General features: G+C 30.9%; 1 protein-coding gene across 5 annotated transcripts in view; it reads right to left on the bottom strand.

The window, feature by feature from the left end:
* The window catches only part of LOC143073660 (semaphorin-2A-like), an 84,829-nt gene that overhangs the window by 6,692 nt on the left and 51,246 nt on the right, over window positions 1–26,891 (bottom strand). For all 5 annotated transcript variants that reach the window (XM_076249362.1, XM_076249361.1, XM_076249363.1 and 2 more), the window contains 14 exons: window positions 13,714–13,813; window positions 13,081–13,126; window positions 12,147–12,209; window positions 10,298–10,508; window positions 9,699–9,842; window positions 9,175–9,296; window positions 8,382–8,490; window positions 7,830–7,884; window positions 7,120–7,267; window positions 5,402–5,591; window positions 2,416–2,534; window positions 1,795–1,946; window positions 802–872; window positions 166–447 (listed from right to left, as the gene is read on the bottom strand). In XM_076249362.1, the coding sequence (XP_076105477.1) occupies window positions 166–447; window positions 802–872; window positions 1,795–1,946; window positions 2,416–2,534; window positions 5,402–5,591; window positions 7,120–7,267; window positions 7,830–7,884; window positions 8,382–8,490; window positions 9,175–9,296; window positions 9,699–9,842; window positions 10,298–10,508; window positions 12,147–12,209; window positions 13,081–13,126; window positions 13,714–13,813 (1,812 nt within the window). The remainder of the gene's footprint in view (window positions 1–165; window positions 448–801; window positions 873–1,794; window positions 1,947–2,415; window positions 2,535–5,401; window positions 5,592–7,119; window positions 7,268–7,829; window positions 7,885–8,381; window positions 8,491–9,174; window positions 9,297–9,698; window positions 9,843–10,297; window positions 10,509–12,146; window positions 12,210–13,080; window positions 13,127–13,713; window positions 13,814–26,891) is intronic.

The raw sequence follows: 26,891 nt of genomic DNA, 5'->3' as shown, positions 1-26,891 counted from the left end.
TTTTTTATGATTTACTCTTAAAAAAAAATGGATTTAGAATAAAAAATTATAAGGAATTTTAAGGAATGACTTAATATTAGTAACAGCAAAAACATGATCTGAGATTCAAATTACAAGTTAAGAAATTCTGTTATGATATATTATAACATAAAGTAACATCCTTACCAGTAACAATTTCCACTGTATATTTGGCTGCTATTAATAATGGATTTTCTGCATCATAGGCTTGATAAGTGCCATCATCGTTTAAAGTTAAATTAGAAATAACTAAAGAATTTTTACTGTCTACAAAACAACGTTCATCTAGCTTTAATTTTTCAAAAGTATTATTGTCTTTTCTCCTCTTTTTCCATATGATATTTTTCCCAAATCCACATATGTTTTTATTTATAAGTGTCATTTTCAATGTACCATATTCCACTTTTGTTACATTTTTTCCATTACTATCTGAAAATTGAAAGAAAAATATTTGTAAGACAAAATAAATAAAATTTTCCAGGAAATAACTGAAACAGTTCAATTACCCTTCTAACTTAACAGCCAGTCAAGGTTGTTGAAAAACACCAAGTAGTAGATGTAATTCTTACTAAATCATCATATAAGTGGATGTGAGCCTTTGACCCTCAACTTCCATTAGTTATTTTCTTTAATCCAACCAAAATTGATAGTTTAATTATTTTCACTATGATGTAAAAAAATTCAGCAATTTTCTGTTTGTAAAGGGACATAACTCTAGAATGGTAAAAGTGATGTTGCCAAAATTCACATAAAAAAAAGTGAAAAACTGAGTTTGTAACTTACAGATGAACTCATTTTTATGTTCTGCAGATGATGGATCAAAATTATCAAAGTTCCAGTATTTGTCAGACGACCTGCAAAATAAAAACATATATTTCAAAGATCTGTGTTTTACAATATCTTATGTCCCTAAAATTCACAATTGTAAACTCAGAACATAATTTTTGTAAGAAAACAAAAGTATACTACAGAGCTGTCTCATTGGCACTCATACCACATCTTCTTATATCTACTAACATAAACAATTAATCATGATAATGGTCTGTATACTATTTATTTTATCAAGATTGAGATAAGGTACCAGTTATTTATGTCTATTTCTCTAATTCTATGGCAAATTAACCCTTTACAATCCCATTGTATACAAAATTTTGATCAATGTGTGGTTGTTGGTGATCTCAGAAGATGATTGGAGTTTTAGTGTCATAACCTTTATCAGCATACTGGAAGAAACATCTTAAAATCATAACTTAAAATAAATGGGGAATGTGTTCCAGATGATGTCCCTGCTTGCATATAGCGTTATAAAGGGACATAACTTAAGAACCATAGAAGTGACACTACTCAAATTTGTACTTGAACAGAATTTTGTGGTAATAAGCATTGTGTATATATTTCATAATATTTGGTAGAGGCAAACTTAAGTTAGAGGACAGAAAAGAAACATTCAGCAATTTTCTATTTGTAAAAGGGCATAACTAAAGATTTGTAAAAATGAAGCCCGAAAATTCAAACTTGATCTTTGTTTTGTGGTTTAAAATCATTTTGTATTAGTTTCACAACATTTTGCTGAGGCAAACTTTAATGTTTCCATTTATTTCTGGGCATAACTCAAAAACAGTCAAACTTTGTTTCAGGCAAACTTCAGTTAACTTATAGAACTCAGAAGAGAAACCAATTTGGGACATACGTATGGCTGGACAGACAAAGGTAAACCTATATTCCCTCTCTGCTACAGTGGAGGCATAAAAATCTTTATACAAAAGACAGACTTACTTGAGAGCATAATGTACACATTGATCAGAGGTTTTGTCCCAGACACAATAAGGATCATATATACACGAGTCTACACACTGATGGTTCACACAGTCATTTTGTACATTAATCTGCGTTACTTTATGGTCTGTTCCTAGGTACACATACTTTTCCTGAAAACAAATGTAAAAAATTGCAAAGTTTAGATCCTGTGTTTGTCATGACATCAGTTTAGTTGTCTATTAAGAAAAAAAAAATTTTTCTGTACAACATTTAAAATTTAGGGCGGATCCATTTAAACACATGGTATCCAGGGAAGGCACTTTAAAAATGGGGAAACCACCTATTGAGGCAAATCAAAATTTCACTTACATTTCCACTATGCAAAAACATAGATGACACCCTCCCTTATTTTAGATTTAGATTTGCCTTCCCTGGGTACCATGTTTGTAGTTATAAAAGATCCCTTCCTACATTTGTAGGTCCATTTTATGTATAAGAACAAAGACTACTTAACTTTAAGTTAAATAAATAAAGAATGTGTCCATGGGACCAAGATGATGCATATCATATAAAGTTATAAAGGGATGCTACCTGTTGTTGATTATTAATTAAATGTGTCTATGACTGGCAGGTACTTACGTGGTGTTTCAACGACCAGATAACTTGTGTTTCATCAAACGGAGAGTATATACTGGATACATAGGTTTTGTATTCTGTACCTTTGTCCTGAGATGCTATTTTATAAACTTTTCCTCGATCTGAAAACACACATACATCTTATTAAAATATTCCGGACAATCAATTTGGACTTAAATTCTCTGAAAGGTTCACAAAATCTAGTCACAATAAAATAGGAGTTGTAAAAAGTGTACCAGTTAAAGTAAGGTAGAACAAATCAATTAATCAATCAGCATATACAGCTGTGCTTCAGTAAGAAGTGGTATATAGGCGAGTGACTTTAACCATAAAAATAAATTTTTAATGCACCTACCTAACACACGGCTAAATTATATATCATTTGAAAGCTACACATCCGTACTATCTGTTTTGCCCGGTCGTAAAAAAATCGTACGGTGCAATTTCCGTCAAATCAAGATCAAAGTCCAAGGACGAATAAGTTCATATTTTCTAAGATTTCAGCCTGATTGCATAATATGACTTTTATAAACTAAATTCACATATGCAAACAATTTAAACTTTTAGCAGAGAGATTAACAGTCATTATTCAAATGCATTTTTTAATATTTAAAGCGTGTTTTTGACAGATAGCACATGTTTCCTGAAATTCGAGTAAAAGTTAACAAAATGTGTGAAAACCCAAATTTTCCTTTCTGGTGCAAATGCTAATCAATTAAAACTAAGTAAAACCCTGTAATGACTATCAAAGAAGTTTTTGACATCATAAAATTTCCTAAAATTATGCTTACTTCTAATCAAACAGCAAATCATAACAACTCGTACAGTTGCCCAAAATACCGCCATCTGCGAAAAAACAGCTTTTAAGCATTTCTTCCTATTTAAACATTGTATGTGGTCAATATAAGATTTAATAAACAAATTCTTAAGAATCTGAAAAATTTAGAGTAGAAAAAATATGTGCGCGAATCGTCTTATTGCTTGAAATAAAGGGGGTGAAACTAAGAGATTGCAATCTGCATTGTAACTACCAGACTGAAATAAACATATTTCGACTTTTCTAATTGTTTGATTTGTAGCTTCATTATAAATATTGATGAAGTGAAAAGACCTTTTATTTATTTAATGTGAATAGAAAATTTAGACCAAAATAAATAGAAAATAAATTGATGAAAATTGAAATTTCAAAGAATTTCAAAAACTATTAAACACATTATAAAACTACTTGATTGCTTAAATTGCGTTGTTCATTGTTTACATGCATTAATTCGTCAAATAAGAATAATTTTGAAGAAAAAATATCCATTAATATGCAACGATTCTAGTTATAACTAGACTTCCTGAATAGCTTGAATGACTAGTTCATTTTTTATAAATCCAAGAGATGAACAACAGTCCAAAAAACACAGCATACCATGAAAACGAACACTCCTAAAACAGCGAATGATCTTATAAGGTCAGGAAGGGTATTTAACTTTTTCATTTTGTTATTTCACAACTGATTATAGTGTTTTACATACACAATGACATGCATTTGTATTTTTAAAGCTTATGTAGAAAATACTCAAAGCATATTTTATTCAAATAATTAAAGCGATTCAACTTCTTAACACATTTAATATGACTTACTATAACACGATTTTAAACTAAATAAGAAGCAGCCGCATTTTATTTAGTTCGTTTACATCCCGCTTTAGACAACCAAGTGTTTCTAAACAAGGTTACTTATTTCAATGTTGCCTACGATTTAGTCGCAAAGTAATGTTTGCATTTAAACAAGATTACAAAAAGTAAAACAGTTTGACTTCGTAAAAAACATATTTTAACCTCAATTACCTCGCATATATTCTTTTCTTACTTTAAATACCCCTTCTTTTATTATGGAAAATCATTCTCCTCCCTGATATTCACAATTAGCGATGTGCTATTTTAACATAGATTAACAAAATGATCGCTATTTGCAGATGGCAGATTTTTGGGCAACTGCAAACACTTCAATAGAAGGCTGTTCCATGAACAATAATTAATAATTGCATCTTAAAATTACAAAACAAATATTCCTTGACCTAAAACATATACATTTATCTATTTTTTTAGCATTCAAATATCGATTCCCCAAGATATATTTTGCTGTTTGAATAATTTTTCATTTTTTTTAGGATTTGTGATAAATTTCAATTTTCGGGAAATTTTGCGCATCGAATCTCTTATTTTTTGTTTGATTTGGAAATTATGTATCATGTTCCATAAAGTTCATATGATCTTCTGGAAAATTTTATGGTACAAGAATTAGAAAATGGCGTTTTATTTAGTAATCGCAAAAATTGGAATTTTTTTTCATAACCTTTGACCTTGATTTAACAAAAATTGCACCGTACAATTTTTTTACGACTGGGCAAAACAGAAAGTACAGATTAACAGCTTTCAAATGATATATAATACAGCCGTGTGTTAGGTGGGTGCATTAAAGTCGTTAACTAAGCGTCTTTTTTTTAAATAAGTCACTCGCCTAATAATAAAGTAATTTTCACTGAACTAGTACCCTTTTTATTTAGGGCAAGCTGAGGACCACCTCTGTATGCGTGATTTTTTCACTGCGTTGAAGACCCATTGATGGCCTTTGGCTGTTATTTGCTCTTTGGTCGGGTTGTTGTTTCTTTGACATATTCCCCATTTCCATTCTAAATTTTATTTGTCCATCATAGAAAAGTTAGAGTTACTTATTCATATTTGGTTTAAGTTATCCCATTGAAAGATATTTTACAGTTTAAATTTTTCTGACTTTATAGTTATAGCAATTGAAAATAGATGATGAATTTAATTTATTTGTTTATAAATTATTTGTTTATAAAGTCATGTCTTTTTTACATTCTAGTCCCAGCAGGTATTAATGATATCTAACATTCACAGAATTGTCCACTTTTCAGGGAGTAAATGAACCTAAATGAAAACGAAAATCACAACATTCAGCATGGTTTATTATACTTACTTGATCCAGCAAAAAACACATAGCCATCTTTAACTTCAGGTGCAGCCTCCATCTCAATTTGTTGAAGTTCTTCACCTGGGAGGTAAAAAACTGGTTTCCCATACTTATGTTGAACTGTTTCATGCATGAGTGGATGGTCAACAATAAATCCTAGGACTGTGTCTGCTGTCTTTAAGGAATCATTGTAGCACTAAAATCAAAGAAAGAAATGTTTACACAAAATGTAAAATGTACAGCTAATGTAAAGCAAAATATTGTCCTATGAAATATTGTACCCCAAGACAATATTTCATAACTATGTATCATGAAATATTGTCCTTGTCTATGGAAAAATGTCCAGAGAAAGACAAATTTTCATAGTGAAATTTTGTCTGTATATAGACAATATTTCACAGATGAATACTATGTAATTATGACTTATCAAAGGGAGGTTATATTTTGTGTGAATTGTCAGACAATATTTCAGATAAATACTTTGAAATTGTGTCCTGTAAAAAGGAGGTCATATTTTGTGAGTATTGAGACAATATTTCATAGACAGATTGTCATGGAATTTTGTCTCATGAAGGGGATGTTATCAACACATTTTCATGTTAGAGGAAGTATATAAGAAAATTTTTTTGCGACATGTCCCTGTTTATATAATTACAAAATAAGCGATTGTCAGTACATTACTTATATTTGTACAGTATAATGTAATGTAATGAAAGATATGTTAGACAATTCTTTAATCTATAATTAATCATTTGTAATGTATCTATGCAAATTTGAAACTCAATATTAGAAATAATATTAATTCCTAAATATACAAAACAATGTCAGTTATAAATCTAAAAATGTCCATGCTGCATGTTTGTGTAATAATTTGATTAAAAAATATTTTCAAAGCCAGTATTTCATAATGAAGTATACACCTTATTGTTATTTGTCCGCCATTACTGGTCAGCCAGGATTAGCGATAAGGTGTATTGTTATGAACAGAATTTCATAGTGAAATATTGTCCAGAAGGAGGTAACAAAATTTCATGGACAAGGACACTATTTCATAATGAAATATTGAAATACTGTCAGTGGACAATATTTTATATGAATTTTTGTCTGACAGACAATATTTCATGGGGGACAATATTTTATGTTACACTTAATCAAATTTCACTGACCACCCATAAAGTGTCATCGTAAAATATGTACACATAAATATTTTTACACTATTATTTCAGGTAAGGGTGAAGGTTGGTATCATTAAAATGTTTAAACCTGCTGCAATTGTTTGGACCTGTCCTAAGTCAGGAATCTGATGTTCTGTGGTTGTCGTTTGTTGATGTGGTTCATAGGTGTTTCTCGTTTCTTATTTTTTTTATATAATTAGACAGTTTATTTTCCTGTTTGAATAGTTTTACAATAGTTAGTTTTGGGGCCCTTTAAAGCTTGCTGTTCGGTGTGAGGAAAGGCTCTGTGTTGATGACCGCAATTTTACCAATAATGGTCAACTTTTACAAATTGTGGCATGAATGGATAGTTGTCTCATTGGCACTCATACCACATCTTCTTATACATTGTATCTATATAAAGAGCAAAGCATTCTTGCTACTTAGAAGAAAAACAAATTATTTGGTGGTGGCCTTAAATTTCAAGTGTTTACACACTTTTATTCCATATCATTATAAGAAATAATTTTGTATTCTAAAATTATCACAATTATATGTCATCTTCTTTACCTGGCCAGGTCTTGGGCTAGGAACAGTGCTAGCCTTTGCCTCTGTCCAGAATGACATATCACTATCCTGTGTTTTAAAAGGCCCGTTCAATACTCTGTCTATCTCAGACTTTTCAAAAGCACAGATTGCTGAAGCTGGCAATCCATTGCTGTAAATGAGAAAAAAATATGACATTATAATCAAATACTTTCAGCTACATTCGAACTATAAATATGCAGCTAAGTAAAAAAGGGAATAGGCAGCAGAGTAAAAATATCATATAATATATACATTGTTTTTTTTGTTATTTGAAGAAATAAGATATTTTATTGTTTCTGTTTAATTCTTCTAAAACTCTTAATAGATTCCACCTGCCTATAATTCAAGAATGTATGTTGCCCTCTAAACGGGTTGACATTGCCTCAATGAGATGATGTTGGCAATGTCAACCCCTTTAGAGGACATGATGTAAACTAAACAGAATCATGGATTAGACAAACATCTTTTTCACGAAACTGTGATAAAATACAAATTTAATTTTGTCCTTTCAAGTCGATTAAAATCAGTGTCATAATTTCAGAGAAGGTAAGAATTGAAAAAACCCAGTAATGGACAACAATTATTGAAAAGTGATGGTAATAGCTTTATACACTTATATTGAACAGGTGACTTGATAACACTTTTAACTGATTCATTATAAACTTGACTTAAAAATATCATATCATACATACGCATAAGTGGTAAAAAGACCGTAGAATGTATTTTCATCAACTGACACTACATCTTCTGTAAACACAATGATAAACAATTCTTAATTCAGTATATAATGAAATTATTTAGATTCCATGAAACATAAATCTAATGATAATAGAAGACTTTTTGTTTTGCTTTAAATCTGTGTACTAAATATTGCAACTAGAAAACATTTTGTAATGTCAGGATTTTTAAAGCTTATATAAAGTAGGGGATTTTGCTCATTGTTGAAGGCTACCTGGTGACCTATTGTTGCTTGTTGATGTGGTTTATAAGTGTTTCTCATTTCAGGTTTTTCATATTGATTAGACCTTTTGTTTTCCTGTTTAAATGATTTTACTCTAGTCATTTTGGGGCCCTTTATAGCTCGCTGTTTGGTGTGAGTCAAGGCTCTGTGTTGAAGACCGTACTTTGAACTATAATTGTTTACTTTTTACAAATTGTGACGACTTGAATGGAGAGTGCATGGAGAGTTGTCTTATTTGCACTCTAACAACATCTTCTTATTTCTATTGAAAGGTAGAACTTACGTATAACATCAAAGTACAAAGGGAAAGCTCCAGACAGGGAACAGTTCAGTCGAGCTTTCTGGTAACTTGTCCATTTATTTCTTAACAAGGAATCACCACCTACATCTTTCTGTAAAATAAATCATTTAAATATAATACTAAGATGTTGAATTACTTAAAATGTATACAATAATTATTTAATACTATAATACCATCGACAAAAATAATCAGACGGGAGATGCAGCAATTTCATTGGCTAAGATAGAAATAAGATAAGTTTGTGATAAGACATCTATATCATGCTTTCTAGCCAGTCAAGGTCATATTACACCTTTATAGTAGTCTTCATCAGGAAGTCCTCTGCTTTACCATGTATTATGTCACATACAGGAGTGATACCAATTAGCTATGAGGTTATAAACGTTATAAACTAGAAATGAATTATTATCTGAAACTTTGAATGAAAATAACTATTTTGCACTGAGGTAGACTTTCGTGACAATAAAATCAATTTTCAAGTATAGTTTACATTTCTGATTTGACCTCTTCATAAATGTCAACCATGCCCTTTTTTACTATTGAAAACTAACATATGTACATCTAAATGATTGTGGGTCTGGATGTGGTTCACTGAAAAGAGAATAATTAATTGGCAAAAAGAGCAGTATAAAGGGCAAAAAAAATAAGGAAAAATATGCCAAAAAATAAAGAATAGAGAATACAGGGGTGATGATATATTAAGAATGAAGAAATGAATGATCCCTTCTAGACCCTCACAAACAAGTAATATAGCTATCCAGTAAGTGTTACAAACCTTGCAGACTTTTCCTACACGTGAATACAGTTTGGTTTCTATAAACTCAGTTTCTACAGCTATTTCTCTAAAGAAGAAGAACACTCTTTCATCTACACTAAAAGAACCAGCAAACTGGGGATCTGGCAAAAATAAAGTCATAATTTAACTTGATGCAATAAATGTCAATGCCAATGCCTTGACTAAATGTATCTTATCACCATATTTATTAAAGACTCGAAACATCATAAATTGCAAAATATAGAAAACAGAAAAGAAATAAATAACAACAAGAGTAAACAAGCATTATTTGTTTCTACAAAAAAAAGAAGATGTGGTATGATTGCCACTACATGTTCTCTTTGGTATGTTACAGATATTGATGTATTATGGCTCTTGTCTTTCAGTGATTATAATACTCATGAAAAATAATTGTGGAACAAATGAAAAAAATCTAGGTTGTATTGTAAAAAAAAACCCCAGGAGAATTTATAAATAAGAATCAGACTACTGGTAAGGTTCTTGATGTAATCAGTATAACCTACTTTTCATCCATTTATTACTGAAAACACCTTTCATGAACTCTGCTACTACTCCATTAGGTCCTTCTATAGGCCTATATATTGTAGATCTGTCAAAAGCTGTAGCTCCATAATACATTAACTCTTTATCATTGGGGTTGCCATTTTCTGCAAAAATAAGATTTCCTTTTTTGTCAAATACAGAAACTATTTCATAATTCAATATTTTCAATTTTACGATTTAAGAACAGAGGTCCATTGTCCCCCACATTGCATATATTTTATCTGTTTCAGTACTTATCATAATTTTTTTTTAAAGCTTTGATTAGTATCTTAAGAAAAATGAAGGTTTTCCAGCTCTAACAAAATTACTTGTCTTTAAAAATAGATATGGAATCACTCACTTTCAATGCTTGTTGTAGTTTTTGGTGAGGTCAGGTTGCTTAGTCTTAAGTTCTATTGTATGTCTATTGGTCTTTTTTAGCCATGGCAGTGTCTGTTTATTTTCGACATATGAGTTTGAATGTCTCTCTGGGATTTTTTGCCTCTCTTTTGTAACCCTTCATTTAGAAATGGAATAGTGTGATAAAAATCAAAAGGCGTTACTACATCCTGATACTTACTGACATATATAGCTGTAAGGTTACTAAATGGGTCATCAGAGCATGCAGCACCTCCCAAATTTGTCACCTGGAACTGGTCTCCTCTTACTGTATGGTTAATTTTATATCCTGCCGGACTGAGAGCATTAGTACCACACAGGTAATATTCTGGACTGTCTGCACTGTCTGTAGTGTTTGTGATAAAACGAATATGATTTTGACAGTTTGGTGTCTGAAAAGAAAATGTATACAAAATAAGTTTAAGCAAGAATATTAGCTGTAATTAATTTTCAATGAAGATAATGACAGAAGCTGTATATTTAGGAAACAGATGTTTAATATGTAAACATACATTTAAATGAGGTTTTTGCCAATAGTAATCACATGGACAATAATTCATTGATGATACATGTTGTCTATAACTTTCATGTTTTCAAAATTATGTAATTGTTCAAAAAATCCCTCAGGTAAACTTGCCCTTGCATGGTTTTGGTTAATTTGTTTAGTATACAATTAAGAAGATGCAGTATGATTTTTACACAACTACTGTAAACCAACTTATTTTCGCGACATTCGCCAGTAGAAAAATAACACGAATACAAATCGTCGTGAATATGTATAACTTGGATCTTTACTTATCAAACTACATCAAGTAGATAAGAAAATCGCGAAATTAAATAGCTGCGAAGTGGACTAGAAATAGTAAAACGCGAAATAAAGTATCCGCGAAAATAAGTTGGTTTACAGTAATCATAAAGGACAAAGCTTTGAACAGGTTCAAGTCACTGTATGTCTGTTTAGGTCCTTTTGTTTACTGTAGGCTCAAACATTACTGTTCCTATTTTCAAATACATAATATGTAACTTAAAATGTTTTCAAGTACATATATGAAGATAATGTATCTTCTATTACATTTTCAAGTACATATGTAAGTTTTGTTTTCCAAGCCATATGTAACTTCTTTTTTTTCCACATGCATATGTGACTTCTATTGTTTTTATATACATATGTAACTCCTGTTGTTGAGTAAAGCAACTGTTAAGATGAAGGACAGCAATTAGCTACTGTGGATGCATTTATTTTCATGGCTACTAATTTTTCGTGGATTGATGAAAACTGGCATATTCATGGATATTTGATTTTGTGGTTTTGGCAAAGTCTGCATAGTTTTCTGTAGAAAATTTGTATTTGGTTGAACATTAAAGGAGTAGGTTCAGTAAGACCCCTTTTTGGCCCCAAAATTAAGCAGTTTTGCAAAATTGTGAAAATGTAATCTTTAAGCTATTTTTTGGAAGATAGAATGCTTCTGCTACATAAATATGTGCAGTTTTTGACAATACAATGCACATATATCGTGTACTAGCATCATAAAGTCATGCTAAATTACTGAAATCTTCACAATTATAGCATTTTAGTTAAATTTTAGACGGTTTCCGTCTTAAATGAAGGTGGCCGCATTTGTGTTCATTCATAATATTGAAATGTAAGTTGTATTTGATGATAATACATAACATATATAAAGGTTGAGGATGAACACGGATGCGGCCACTTTCATTTTTGACGAAAACCATCTGAAAAGCGACGTTTTTTGGCATATTTGATAGATTTTTCATATTTAAGCTTCAATCGGAGCGTTTTTAATGACTGAATCAGTTCAAATCTTTAACATAAACTAATAGAATCAATTGAAATAGACACTTAAGTGTTTAAAAAGTGTCCCAAATATCTCGTTAGATGAAACTGAAATTTGGGGCCAAAATCGGCCCTTACCGGACCTACTCCTTTGTGGATCCCCTGTACCAACAAAAATAGATATCCAACTTATATTAACAAATCCACAGTACAATCTTTTAAGTTCCCCCAATCTTACCTCTGGTTTTTGATAAGTACAGTAGTTCAGCTTATCCTGATCAGGGTTCAGATTTATAACTTGCTGTAAAAACAAAATCAGATGGTCAGATGTAATACAGTATGATTGCATTTATTTTCATTCAGATATTCTTTATATCCGATTTCAATACAATATGATTGCATTTATTTTCTTCCAGATATTATTTATATCAAATTTCATTCTTTTATTTGTTTGAATCAATTCTGTAATCATTCTGTCTGTACAGATAGTTTACCAATTATTTTTCCTTTGTTTATCAAGTTTTATACTCAACGAAATAATTGACTATCAAGTTTTAAATAGATGAATAAAGAGTGAGGTTTGTATGTTGCTCTGCTGATTAACCAGTTTTTGTTTCTGTACAAAGTCAGGCTTATTGTTTTTGCAAGTATGTTATTTTATGTAGGAGAGAGGGGGAGGGGGTTTGTGTGTGTGTTAAGTGTTGGTGAAGTGGTCTGTCCTGCTGTCCAGAAATTTTTCAATGATTCATGTAATCTAAGTTATACCTAAGTTAAATTGTCACAAAAATTAACAGTAAAACTTTATAGATGCCTTAAGTTTTGTTTTCAACACATACTCCTGGTGTATTTTGTCTTTTATATTCCTAAAAATACAGCATTTCTTTACTTTAGTTCAACGGAGTTAGTATTTTTTCAAAGGATTGCACCATTTGTAATGCTGTCAGCACTCATAAGAGAGTTGAATAGCTAAGGTTGACCGACTAGATCTATCACAACACATTCTAACAATGGTTTACCCTAAAGATTATTGGGGTATGTGGAATGATCTGTTCAGGTAAATGTAGAACAGCTACAGACTAATACTTGACCCTTGACCCCTTAAAGTTTTAAATATAATGTATATCTTGGAGAGATACCAGGGTAACTAACTATCTATATATTGTGTTACTAACCTTTGTTGAAGCAATGTTATCTAAATGAAGAATGGTTACTTTATTCCTGAAAATGAGAACATACATGTTAAATACAAGAGAAATAAGGAATATAATACTCATCACCTACGCACATTGTTCTGAATTTTCTTTTTGTTTTGTTTATGGTGAAATATATGTATATTAATTCAAGCATTTTTTTTCTTCAAGTGAACCTGAACTAATGAACTAATTTGTCTTACAAAATATCATATAACTTATTCTACACTATATTTTGTTGTTAGATTATTTTGAAAGAGCTGCTGAACCTCATTTTTACTTATCAACTGTGTAGAGATGTATATATTTAGTGTTTTACTTTCAACTTTTCCTCTGACAAATCAGCCATGAAAGACTGTCTGAAAATAAGGTTGACTAATATACAAATGTAAAGTTCTAATCAAGTGTCATTAAACTTAGTTTCCATAGAAGTTGCTTTATTGAAAGTTTAAAGTTGTGAAATTATAGAAGTTTATTTTTTTATCTTAAATACATGTATTATTTGTATGCTGCATTTTCTGAGATCAAAATAGTTCTGTCTAGTCGTCCATAACTTATATAAGGTGTGATATTATTTAGGCTGTTTTATTTAATAATCAACCATGCCATACTTACATAGAACCAACCAACAAATATTTGGCCTTAGGATCTACTAATAAGAAGCGATAATAAGATGCTTGTGATATATCTGTAGAGTACGTTGTTATATTCAGTTCTGAAAAAGATAAAAAGAAAACTTTTGAGAAATTTCAATTTTGCATGAACATATGTTTAGCAATCAGATACATGTACAGTCAAAAGATAGTATAACCTTTTGTTGTCTCACAATTTTTAGTTAGTGTAACCTTAAGATATACATTACTTGCCATCTACTATTATGTATTTGTTTCATTGATGGCAATCACGTACCCTTTTGTATTCTATGAATCATAAAAGCTTTTCTACTATACGGGACAAGTCAACACAAATCCAGTTTTCTGGCAGAGTTTCAAATAAAAATCGTAAATAGAAGTGATACTTAAATAGAACCAAGTGTAACACTACATTTTGTTCATAATTCAAGATGTTCTAGAAGGAAGCTATCTAAATGGTTAACTAATTAAATGTAGAAATATATACAAGTGGGGATATCTCCTACACTGTATATAGGGAACTGTATTACAACTACTTAACAACATTATATTGCTATGATAGAAGTCATAGACTGTCTCAAATATTGTTTCCTTATTGAACATTTTGAAGGGAAGTCTAGCTCAAGAGGTTTGCAAAAAACAAAACAAAAAAAACACCTACAAGCTATTGTGCAAGTTACTGCTCACTAATGTATACCCCTGCTTTTCCTTTTTCAAATATGCATATGATATCAACTAGGCTTTATATAAAATTTGGTACCAAATATCAAGGAGCTATGATTTTTTCAAATGTATCAATATAAGGAACAAACAGGTAGTAGACAGATCTTTACTGGAGGGTAAATCTTGCACATATGAAGCTTGGTACCCAATTTCAAGATGCTCTGATTTGTATTCGAAAATGTGCTTGTTTTTTGGCAATCATTTCAAAATAAAAGTGATTTTCTATCAATAAATTAGCATTTTAGTTGAATGAAATACATTGTACAAGTACTGCAAAAATTGCAAAAGATACTAACAATTTAGTTCTTATGTCAACTCTTTCAATTTTTGAAAATTTGAAACAATTTCCTGTATGTTAATTTTCGAATAACATAAGTCAAGTTGGTTACACTGGGTGTTGCATGTAAACAATTATCAAATACTTAAATATTTTAATTATAAGGGCAAAATAAACAATCATATGTAAACTACACTGAACTATTTAGGGTGGATGACAAACTCTGTTGACAGGAATTTTGATTTTTATTCCCTCTAAAAATATTTTCTTAGAATGCTTTTAGAAAATTCCTGTCAACAAATTAGTATGGATTTTCAATCAACAGAGTTCTCAGTGGTTTCAATGTCAACAAATTGACAAAAAACTTAACCACATACCAGAACAGACTGAAATAACAGCCTCAGAAAAACTTGCAACTTTTAGATTAAGATTTATCCCACATTTTTCCATCAAGCATACTATTTACTGTTAACTATGGTTCACAGACTTATTCAAAACAAATTGGTTTTCAAAGGAATTGCTAATGGTCACAACCCATGAATAAATAACCTTAGGTACACTGTAAGTTGCACGTTTCTAGGGTGTAACAATCTCAGGAAATAGTATTTCATAATAAAACTGTCTAACTAATGGGCAAATCTTTATTATCATGCTGAAAACACAGGACATTTTGTTTTAAATTTGCTAATAACATAGACAAAATTGTAAGGTAATACTCAGCAAGATGGATTATTACTATTTTTTTAATAAATCAAAATACATCAATTTTCTTGTTATGATGATTAGTGGTTTATACTAAGATGCATAAATAAACATGAATTTGAAAAAGACCTATCTAAACAAAATACTAAACTTCCTGAGACCTGACAGACAGACAACCGGTATTGCTATGATCCCCACAAAGGGGACAATTATCTTCATATTTTTATAGGTTATGGCAAACACCTTATGAAATTGAAGGATTGAAGAGTGAAAATCCTAAAACTTGAAGTGATAATGGCTGTTCCTCATTACTATTTACTAAAGTCCAATGGATATTTAGTACATGTATTTAAGCATTGATTTGACAGGGAGGTCATTTCTAAAATATTAATTTAAAAGTCACTTGAACAAATGACTTTTTAAGTTCTGAAATTTAAGCCAACATGCCTCTTGGCATACCTACATTCCGTTATCAAAGGTTTCTCTCAAAGTTGGATACAATTTCGTTCCTAACTGAACGGACAGAGGTTAAACAAACATTGGATAGTATGCAATAACCAAATATGCTAATATAGTCAGTATTTGGACTAGCTATCTTAATGAGATACTGTCAACAAGTTCCATGATAAGAAATCAAATTTATTTTACGATTATCATGTTACTGTTAGTCTGTCCAAGCTGGTATTATGATAAGGTGGTCATATTTTACAAGTATTTAGCAAATAATCAGCTAGGTATACTCTCCAACAACACCAGCAGTATTTTAGGCTATTAAATATTATCAACGGGTGTAATAAAACTGCTGATAAATACCCTAAATCAATATTGGTTTGGTCTCAAAACAAATTCTTTGAGCAAATTAGACATTTATTGTTAATTTGCATTTATTCCAGCATTCTACTTATTATTCTACACATTTCAGGTTTCTAAGCCTTTTCATTAGGATGTTTTCATGCTTCTAATGTAGATGGTCTTCTGTTACTGAAAATTCATCGATTTTTTGTTGGAGTTTTCAACAATGACACGCAAAGATTGTCTATATATTACAGGCTTGTAGACTATATACATGCTAATGAAGTCAATCTACTTAGAAACAAGTTACTTGAAAGAATTACAAACAATTCTATTCAACCTTAAGAATACAAGTAGTTTAAGCTTTTCTGATGAAATGGAAAACTGAAGAGCACTTTGGGTGAACCAAATAAATAAAGTGATATTTTTAATTTTTTAAATTTGATCTGAAATATTAATTTTAAATGGGTAATGTCATCAATAAATTGGTGTTTAAAAGTCCAGTGACAAATATTACATTCATATCATGACGTGAATATGTTAATGAGATAGGGATAGATTATCAAATTGCTATTTATATTTATCAAGTAACAGTCGCAGAAAGACATGTTACCCTAAACAGACACTTTATTCTGACTATGAGCTGACCAGTCTTTCCCCTTTACAGTTTAATGCTCAGAAAAGCAGAATATACCAATTTTCTAAGTCTTTGGTTTGAACTGGGCAATGCTCAAACACATGACCTTCCGCACTATAGTGTGCACGATACCAAAAGACCACCAAGGGGGTTTATTTTTTATACTATGTGGTCTTAAATATGCACAACCACTATGCCAAATTTAAAAGAGATTTTCGAAGTACAAAAGATAACAAAGCATGTATAGGCATCTTTTATTTGTACAATTGAATTTATTCAAATTTTCACCCTTGGCAAACTGTTTTATGTATCAACAAACAAATGTTAAATGTTAAAATATATTTTCACTGAATGAAAGAATACTTCTTAGACAATAAATAACTTTTGATTATGTTTTAAGTTTACAATGAAATGAAACTTTCAGATCTATCCCAGAAGTCAAGAAATATATACAGAAGTTTTAAGATCTTAACAGCGATGTCAGGTATCTGTGTGTAACATCTCAAGAGCAGATGTTTCTTTTCTATACATCAAACCAAAAAATGAAAAAATACATGTAGTATGACTGATTTGATAAACATCATCATTTTGACAATCTCTCAACATAATGATCAGTGAGTTTGGTTTTCTCATTAATGTCAATTCTAGGAATGGAAATAGATTTTTTTTTACCAATTTAGTAACCTCCTACTTTCAGATGGATCTGATAATAAAACTATTGTTTTTACTAATGTATTATATGTAGTCTAACTCTTTAAACATTATTTTTTATAAAACACTTGTGCTTTATTTAGAAGCCATATCAAACATTAAATTATAGTTTTATCAAATTTAATTATATCCCTACTATACTGCATAAGAATAAGAATAAGAATAAAAATATTTTATTATTCCAATCAAGGGCCCTTGATGGGCAGCATAACATGTACACATAGAACACTGCATAGTAACCTGCATAATTATTGTGCAATTATAAGGTCTATCAAAAACAGAGATAAGGAGATTATTTCAAAAAGGCTTGTATCATTCCACTTTTAAATTTAATTTTGTATGTAAAGGATGCAACTGGAAGAGAGTTGTGCTGACTGACCAATCTTTGAACCCTCAACCCTCGGCTACCTTCTAAGCCAGATCAAATAACTTCATATTCTTTAATTGCTAATTTACTACTTTATTTCAGCATAAACCAATTTTTGTAGTAATTTCATACTCATTAGTAAATGGTTTTGCAAAGGTAAAGAAACACATAAATATGCTGAGTGGTGCTGCACATCTGAACTGCTATCAGTAACACAGGTATGGATTATAATATATCAAGTAAAAGTCGATTTCAGTAAAATGAAAAAACGGCATATAATAACTTCAGTATATTAGTGAGTGCTAATTTAACAATGTGTTTGATGATCAACAAAAATAATGAGTTGTAAATATGTTTAGTAAATTATAACATGGTGCTTTAATTATGCTGAAATCATGTTCAGCAATTGAAATACTATGTAGCTATCAAAGGGCTTATAATGTTTAGGAAACTCCACCCATATAATAATCTTCCTTATTTCAAATAGATGGAGAATCCTTAAAAAAACAACTTGCCAAAAGATTTTATCTAGTCTTTAGAGAAAAAAATTAATTAGTGTCATAAATATTTAGCTTTTTTTTTACGCCTGCCACCTGTACTCAGAAAATTGTACATCTTTAGTGACATGTAATATCATTAACTGAACAGATTTTAGGAACGCTTAGTTTGGACCTGAATCTTTTTGATGTGTAGAAATAGTTTTATTTCCTTTAATATACATACTCTCCATCCAAGTCACAATTTATAAAAGTTAATCATTAAAATAAGTTTGTTTCTCTTTTTTTGTCATAATTCCTTGGATGACATCATGACTTGGATGGAGACCGAAAGTTGTCTTATTGGCACTCATACCATATCTTCTTATATCTATGATTTTTTTCTCACAATTGGTTAGAATTCTAACAGGTATTTATCAATAGCTGTTTTACTAAGAATACTAATTTATCATTCACTAATCACAAGTTTTACTGTTTTCAAACTTTTATCAAATCAGAACAAGAAATGGTCTGATTTTGTCTTTGATCTCTGATGGCTAACACTAGATAGCCTTTGCTAACCCGAGATAGCCTCCCAGTATGATCGAATTCTACATGATACCTGTCTGTTATTTACACATCTGTTTTGTGGGAAAACCCTGATAAAAATTACATGCTTGATTAAAATGTAATTATTTATTTCCAATGGCTTCCATAAAGTTCTGGTCTCATAGATTTGGTAATGAGAATAGAGTTTTCGTGGCTTGAACAGAATCAATATAACTTGTTCTTAAAATCAAAACAAAATGCAAGTTTGTTTGCAAAAAATTAAAATATTTATTTAATAGAAATGAAACATACTAATGCTTGGTTTAAAGGGATCACTGGATGAATGGTCAAAGCCTAAGGTATGCAAAGGTAAAATGTTAAGACAAACTGATACCAAGAGAGCAACATAGCTAAAAACAATCAAGCCTGAAGGAATGCCATCCATTCCTATTTGTATCTATAGATAAAAGAAGATGTGGCATATGTGCCAATGAGACAACTCTTCATCCAAGGCACAATGTGAAAAAAGTAAACTATCATAAGTATGGCCTTCAACACAGGGAAGAAGCCTTGGCTCACACAGACCTATTAGGTTTTGATTTCTTTTCGACTCATTTAACAAACAAGCTGCTATAACCATGAGTTTGCCATTATACCTACAGAGAATCAGTATCATTGGGCCATCAATGTAGTTGTACGTAAACATATCAGTTTGAATAGAGATCATTGGTGGATAGAGATGAAAGGGACTTGTAGCAAGTCATCAGTCAGGAAAAGACTACATGTAGGAAACTAAACATATCAATTTGTATAGAGATCATTTGTGGATAGAGATGAAAGGGACTTGTAGCAAGTCTATATCAGTCAGGAAGAGATGAAAGGGACTTGTAGCAAGTCTATATCAGTCAGAAAGAGACAAAAGGGACTTGTAGCAAGTCTATATCAGTCAGGAACAGATGAAAGGGACTTGTAGCAAGTCTTTATCAGTCAGGAAAAGATGAAAGGGACTTGTTGCAAGTTTATATCAGTCAGGAAGAGATGAAAGGGACTTGCAGCAAGTTTATATCAGTCAGGAAGAGATGAAAAGGACTTGTAGCAAGTTTATATCAGTCAGGAAGAGATGAAAGGGACTTGTAGCAAGTATTGATCAGTCAGGAAAAGATGAAAGGGACTTGTTGCAAGTTTATATCAGTCAGGAAGAGATGAAAGGGACTTGTAGCAAGTTTATATCAGTCAGGAAATGACTACATGTATAGGAAACACCTAGGTTCTTATCTACATGTTCTCTTTATGTTTTACACCTAAATTTATTACCCCATCTGGTGCACCATGTCAGTAGGAAACAATCTCCATTATAGGAGAGCTCTATATGTTTATGTCTAACCATGTTCTGTTTTCAAGGACTTTCAAAAACTAACAATTACTACAATTTATACAACCTAAATTATTTTGACAAATTATATAATCATTCTATATACACAGAAATCAAATTGTTTATAAAAGCAGAGTGGAATTAACATATATCATATGAGGAATCGTTGGTCTGGTTGTTATAGTTTAGGGTGTGTCTGATTTGTGTTTAAATTGACACTGTACATGATAATAAAACTGCATGTTCAAATTTGTCATAAAAATCAGAATATGGTTTTAATACGATAAATGTGGTTTTTATATCCTATTTTAACTAACAGTTAACCTCACTGCATAAAGTGGGTTTTTCAGTAAATATTTTATGTATCAACAGTCAAGCAGAATTTCCCCTTATTCTCTCTTTAAAAAAGGGGGGATTTTCTTTTTAAAAAAGCGAAACCATAAAATTGTATTGGAAATCGATGTGATCAATGAAGTTAAACCATGTGATCAATAAAAGACCTACCACAATGAATAAATAATCCAAAGATGACAAACAGTTAAGATCTTTATACTTAGCAATGTTTGTGCATGACAGTCCCTAATCAATTACAAATCTATCCTCTTTTTCATGATCTATAACAAAACAACTCTATTATCTCTGGCAAATATCAACATTCCTGTCTAGGGGATAACTATTTCTTCATGATGTTTCTAAGACAAATTCCTGGGAAATAAGATCCATTTGGTGTCTTATTGGACCTAATGAAATCAATGACATCACTCCCCTTGAGACAATGCTGAATTTCTTACACAGCTGATTGTTATTCAGCAAATGTGTTTTTTTTTGCCACCTCATAGAACTGACAATACATAATGGTAGACATTCCTCTCACATGGTTGTGATGCAGCGTGAGGACAGAAAACACATCAATGTACCATTAAACAATTGCTTGAACATTAACTGCAGACAGCCATTACCAAAAGCATGACAATAAAACACCACTCTTCTATTCTTATTGTATTGTCTACTAACAGTGAACATGTCTTATATTGCAGATGTGGATGCAACAGTTGTAATTTGATGAATAAATGTCTCCTAAAAATAGTCTACAGTCAAATTGGTCCTACATTTTTGGAAATTTTATCAACAATCCTGTTACAGTTTTTTTTGGACTAAATATACAATCAGAGACATGTATACTTTATTGTATATGTCTCTGGTACAATATATAACACTCCTAATACTTGGGCTGGTTTTCATATGTCCCAGACCTTAGGGATTAATAATTTTTTTCTCCCTTTGATAGGATGTCTATCAAAGCAAAAACTTAAATATAATTTACATAGACAACATATTTAGCAAATTCTCTTCAACATTAAAAAGTATTCAAGGTTTGGGATAATTTCAAACCATAGATGTAATATTGGCCTCAAGCATCTGGAGTACACATCTGGTGCAGTAAAATTTGTACCATTTATGTTATTACACCATATCATACATATTTGCCTGTATAACAGGTGTACAGGAAAACAAAACAATATCAAATGCTTGTATTTCATTAAAAATAAGTCAAGTAGGAATATGTGCTGATTTGTATATTTTCCATTGTATATTTATAGCAGTAAACAAGCAGAGTACTACTTTATGAGCAGACATTGGATCAAAACTATGTCAAGATTTGAACGATATTTTTGTAGCTTATTCTGGCTGCTTTATTTTAAATAGTTCCCTTACCCAGACAAATCAAACAATTGAGAGAAATCCTACCACTATAGAAATTGGGCATACTACATGTACAAACAAAACATCTGCTCTTTGGTCAGGTTGTTGTCTCTATGACATATTTCCCATTTCCATTCTCAATTTTAGAGTAACATCTAATATACTGACTGAGAATCAAGACAATATTCCACTTATAGACTGACATCAAATCTGATAACCTGTCAGAAAACCATTAGTACTAGTGAAGATGGAACATACAGATCATACAATAATTAGATGGGGTAGGCTTGCAGGGAAAATTCTGATAAAAATCAGTAAGTCCATGGTCATTGTGATCAACTAGCCTGACATACTGGCCTAATTTCTGTCTTGTACTGTTGAAGAGTGATTCAGAGGATCCAAGGTTTCTTACATACCTCATAAGTTACTTGTGTTGTCAGTTTATTTTCGATTTATGAGTTTGACTGTCCCTCTGGTATCTTTTGTCCCTCTTTAACATAGCATATGAATGTTAAGAACTTTATTATTCAGTATTTATATTTCAGTGTGAGATTTTGAAGAACATGGAATAAACTGCAGGATGCAAGCTCGTCTATGCCAAAATATCTAGGTCATTTGTCTATTACGGGTAACATACTTCAATCAAAGACTTCTAATATCTTACTTGAAAGTAAGACATCAAAAACCAATAGAAATCTCTTTTAATATATAGTATTTGGCCTAGTTCACAACACTTAACTTATTTTGATATAAGATACATGTATACACAATTCTTAAACCTGACTTTTGAATGCCTCTTAAGATTTGTTCCTATCTTGTTAAATATCATTCTCTGCTTGTTACGCTATACAGGTTATGTAATTTCTATAATCCGGAACAAAAGAGGGCTATCTATTTGAGATTGACACACCCCTTTTTAAAGATTTCACAAGTACATTCCCAGTGAGAGATTAAGATTAACATCACTTCAATAACAACCCTTGATAATGACTCTTATATGCTAAAAATCAAAAATAAGGCAAATGTTTCTTACAAAGTCTGGTTTGAATTCAGTATATGAAAACAATAATATGTTCAGGGTTATTTTAGTTAAGCAACTGAAATAAACTGAAATACAAACATTCAAATAACTAAAACTTAGTATCGTAATTGTAAAAATGTAAACAAAATCACTGGCCTTACTATATAAAAAAGAAGATGTGGTATGACTGCCAATGAGACAACTCTTCACAAGAGACCAAATGGCAACGAAATTAATAACTATTATAGCTCACTCTACAGCCTTCAACAATGAACAAAAGCCCATACATATTTTAACTATTTTATTGCAACAACAGAAGTTGGTGAAGTTCAGAAGTGATCACTGTTGTACATTAGCCATTGTACAAAGAACATTTGACCTATTCCATTATTATCATCACTGCATGTTTTTTGTTATGATATTGATTATGGTAGAATGAGGTTGATAATTAAGATCAGAACTAGTGGTGTTCACAGCTGGTCAAACAAATCATTGATAAACAGTATTTGTTTATTATAACTGAATCTATAAACAATATATTAAAATGTGATCAAATGCCAAATTTCTGCATTCTCCTTTAAATGAAGAAAATGTTCATTTAATAAGTATATTCTTTAAATATGTTTAATGGAGTGTGTTTCTATCATTAATTATATATTTTGATCAGAACAGCACATGATTATTACTATATTACAACACATAGTTTTCAGGGTGTGCTGGTAACTAAGTTCATAGGATTTATAATCTTTGTATGAAGGAGATTATAGAGCTGATCAACTGACTAACCTTGCTATGTTTTATTGGGCCTATCCAAATCTTCATTGTATATCTCATTTGTGTCTTCATGGTAGTTCTTTTAATATTTTTCCATTACTTTGGTGTTTTTTTTTAACTTTAATAAAATGTTTGATAATTGGATTTATTGGGCTTTCTACACTCTTTGTAAGATCCTATACTTTACCAATATGAGCTTGTTTATTATTTGGTTTGCTATTTTCTCTATATCCAGTTCTTTTATGAATTCATTTGTTGAATTTAGACTTTTTTTTAATAGGATTTACTTCCCTTTCAAAGAGAGCAATTTCTTTCCAATATTTTAATTAAATAGGAGTTACTTCCCTTAAAAGGAGGGCAAGTTCACTTAAAACAAGAAGGTGTCCATAGTACACGGATGCCCCACTCGCACTATCATTTTCTATGTTCAGTGGACCGTGAAAATTGGGGTCAAACCTTTAATTTGGAATTAAAATTAGAAAGATCATATCATGGGGAACATGTGTACTAAGTTTCAAGTTAATTGGACTTCAACTTCTTCAAAAACTACCTTGACCAAAAACTTTAACCTGAAGCGAACGGACGCACAGACGGACGCACAGACGGACGTACGAACGAACGGAGGCACAGACCAGAAAACATAATGCCCCTCTACTATCGTAGGTGGGGCATAAAAATGTATTTGAATATGAGTTACTTTCCTTTCAAAAAGAGCAAACTATTTAAAATATAATTAATTTTATAATGAAAGTTCTCGTAACACAAGTCAACTACTGCCTTTAACAATCAGACTTGAGAAACCATGGTAATATCAGGTACAAAGAAAACTATTTCCTTTTCTTTGATTTCATAAGATAATGATATCCATTCCTATAGTACTTTACAAACAAAAGGAAGTACACAGCTTTATCTTACAGAAGTTGACCTTCAGATGTATATACATTATTCTTAAGATTAGACAGATAGGCATGATTGTTTATGATATCAACATCTTTTAGACTTTTACCTATTGAAACACTATGTAATTTATTTCTTTTTTCTTTTGACCAGATCACCTATTTCTTTCTCTCTCAAGGGCAATAACTGCATTTCCATTTTTAAAGCAGTTTCAAAAATACATTGTAAATATGTAATCAGCTACAACCCTTTTAAAATTTCATACAGAGTTCATGAATTATTCAAAGATCTTATAAACCAAAGTTTACTATCCAGTAGATACAGAACACAACTTTACAAAGTGCTTCCAATTTGTTTTTAGGTCATTCTGTGACCTTCACCTCTTTCCCTAAGTAAAATATGTTTTATGTAATCACCAGTAATTTTGCAATTCTAATAAAGATAAAGGTTTTCGAAATGCATGCAAAAGTATACTTTTTCCTAACCTGCAGATTGACCTTTCCCTTTGACTATATGACAAAAGTTTATGAGTTTTGCATTATAGAATAACTTAAACTTAAGGAAATATTTCATTTCTATGAGAAAATGAAATGCATTTGTTTTTCTATTAAGATCTTCTGATGTAACTGTTAACTTTAGTGCCAACTCCCCTCCATTGACTTTCTGTATGAATATGTACTATATTATGATGGTACAAAGTTGTACAATCCTTACAATGAATAGTCAATGATATCTACTTGGTAATCAAATCATAGTCAAGCAAAACTTAAACAAAAGTCTACATTCTTTCATTGTTTTTAAATGAAAACTGGAAACCTTCCATATATAGATAGTGTAAATATAATATGATTTTCTTTATCTCAACTTTCAAAGTTATCATCGAAAGTCATCAGTATTGTATTAATTTTTCTATTTTAACATATTATATTGAAAAAATCTGATTAAAGCCAAAATCTCGATTATTGTGTCTGGTGTGAAAAAAAGTTAGAGAATGGAATTTAAACTTATCAGATTTAGCCTTTATTCTTGTTGGCAATCTGTTTTTCTTTTCCTGTGCCATCAGGAAGGAAACAGAATGTTGTGAGAATATTTACTGATTATATGGTATTTCTTTGAATATCCTCAGCTCAATTTTTGTCATATTACTGTGTAACCACATGAATATCAAAAAATTCCCCCACTCAAGATAAAAAGGGACATAACTCAAGAAGGGTTAATGACTCTCTGGTTAGTCACCAAAAACTGGTACATTGGGTAAAAATGTGTTGGCTGATCAGAAGAGTAATGTTTTGAGAAACCACTTATTTCTGACTGAGATTGAGAACATTTGAGCTGTCTGATCTCCTTTAAGTAACCTAATTACATAACACATTCTTCATGTAAATCAGAGTTAATTACCACCTAATTTATTATCTGATAAAACTTTACTTATTGAACTGGTTACTTAAGCTTTTTGGTCTTCAGATGTTAATGTCTGGCTTACAAAACACAGAAATGTGGTGCCTGCTATTCTCATTATCGTCAATAGAATATCGGTATGATAAAATAGAATTATATAATGCAATAACATGCACAGAATTTGATGTTTTGACAAACTTGTCACAACTTGGATAAGAGTTTCGGATCAACAACATGATTATCAGCGTTCAGTTTCCCATGAAGGTATCGAATGTTTTACCACCAAAGAGAATTCAAATCTTAAGTTTTTAATAGAAATCTTTGTCTAAATTTAGAATAAAAAACTTTATCAGCTCTTCAAACTTTTGAATTAGGTTTTGAACTTACAAATACTTTGAGGTAGAGCATCACTGAAGAGACATGAGTTGTTGAAATGTACATTTAATAATGTTAATGTTATTCCATCAATGAACTACTTGACTCATGATTTTTTTCATTTTCTTGTATGAAACATAAATCAGCTCATTAAGTCACTGAGTCTTGTTGGCAGAGTTACAGAGAAAATAACATTTACATAAAAAAATTATATGCTTTATTTCTAATGCACAATTTACTTATGTATAAAGATCAATAAAGTAAGATGGCAAAGAAGTCATGAGTTAGCATTGATATCCCCTGAATATGCCAATTATTCATGATATCTATGGCAACTGTCTTATAAGATGATGCAATACTATTGGCTCTTGTGACAAATATGTGAC

The sequence above is a fragment of the Mytilus galloprovincialis genome, chromosome 4 (assembly GCF_965363235.1).
Source record: "Mytilus galloprovincialis chromosome 4, xbMytGall1.hap1.1, whole genome shotgun sequence".
NCBI classification, from domain to species: Eukaryota; Metazoa; Mollusca; class Bivalvia; order Mytilida; family Mytilidae; genus Mytilus; species Mytilus galloprovincialis.
This window is presented reverse-complemented; position numbering and strand designations above follow the sequence as displayed.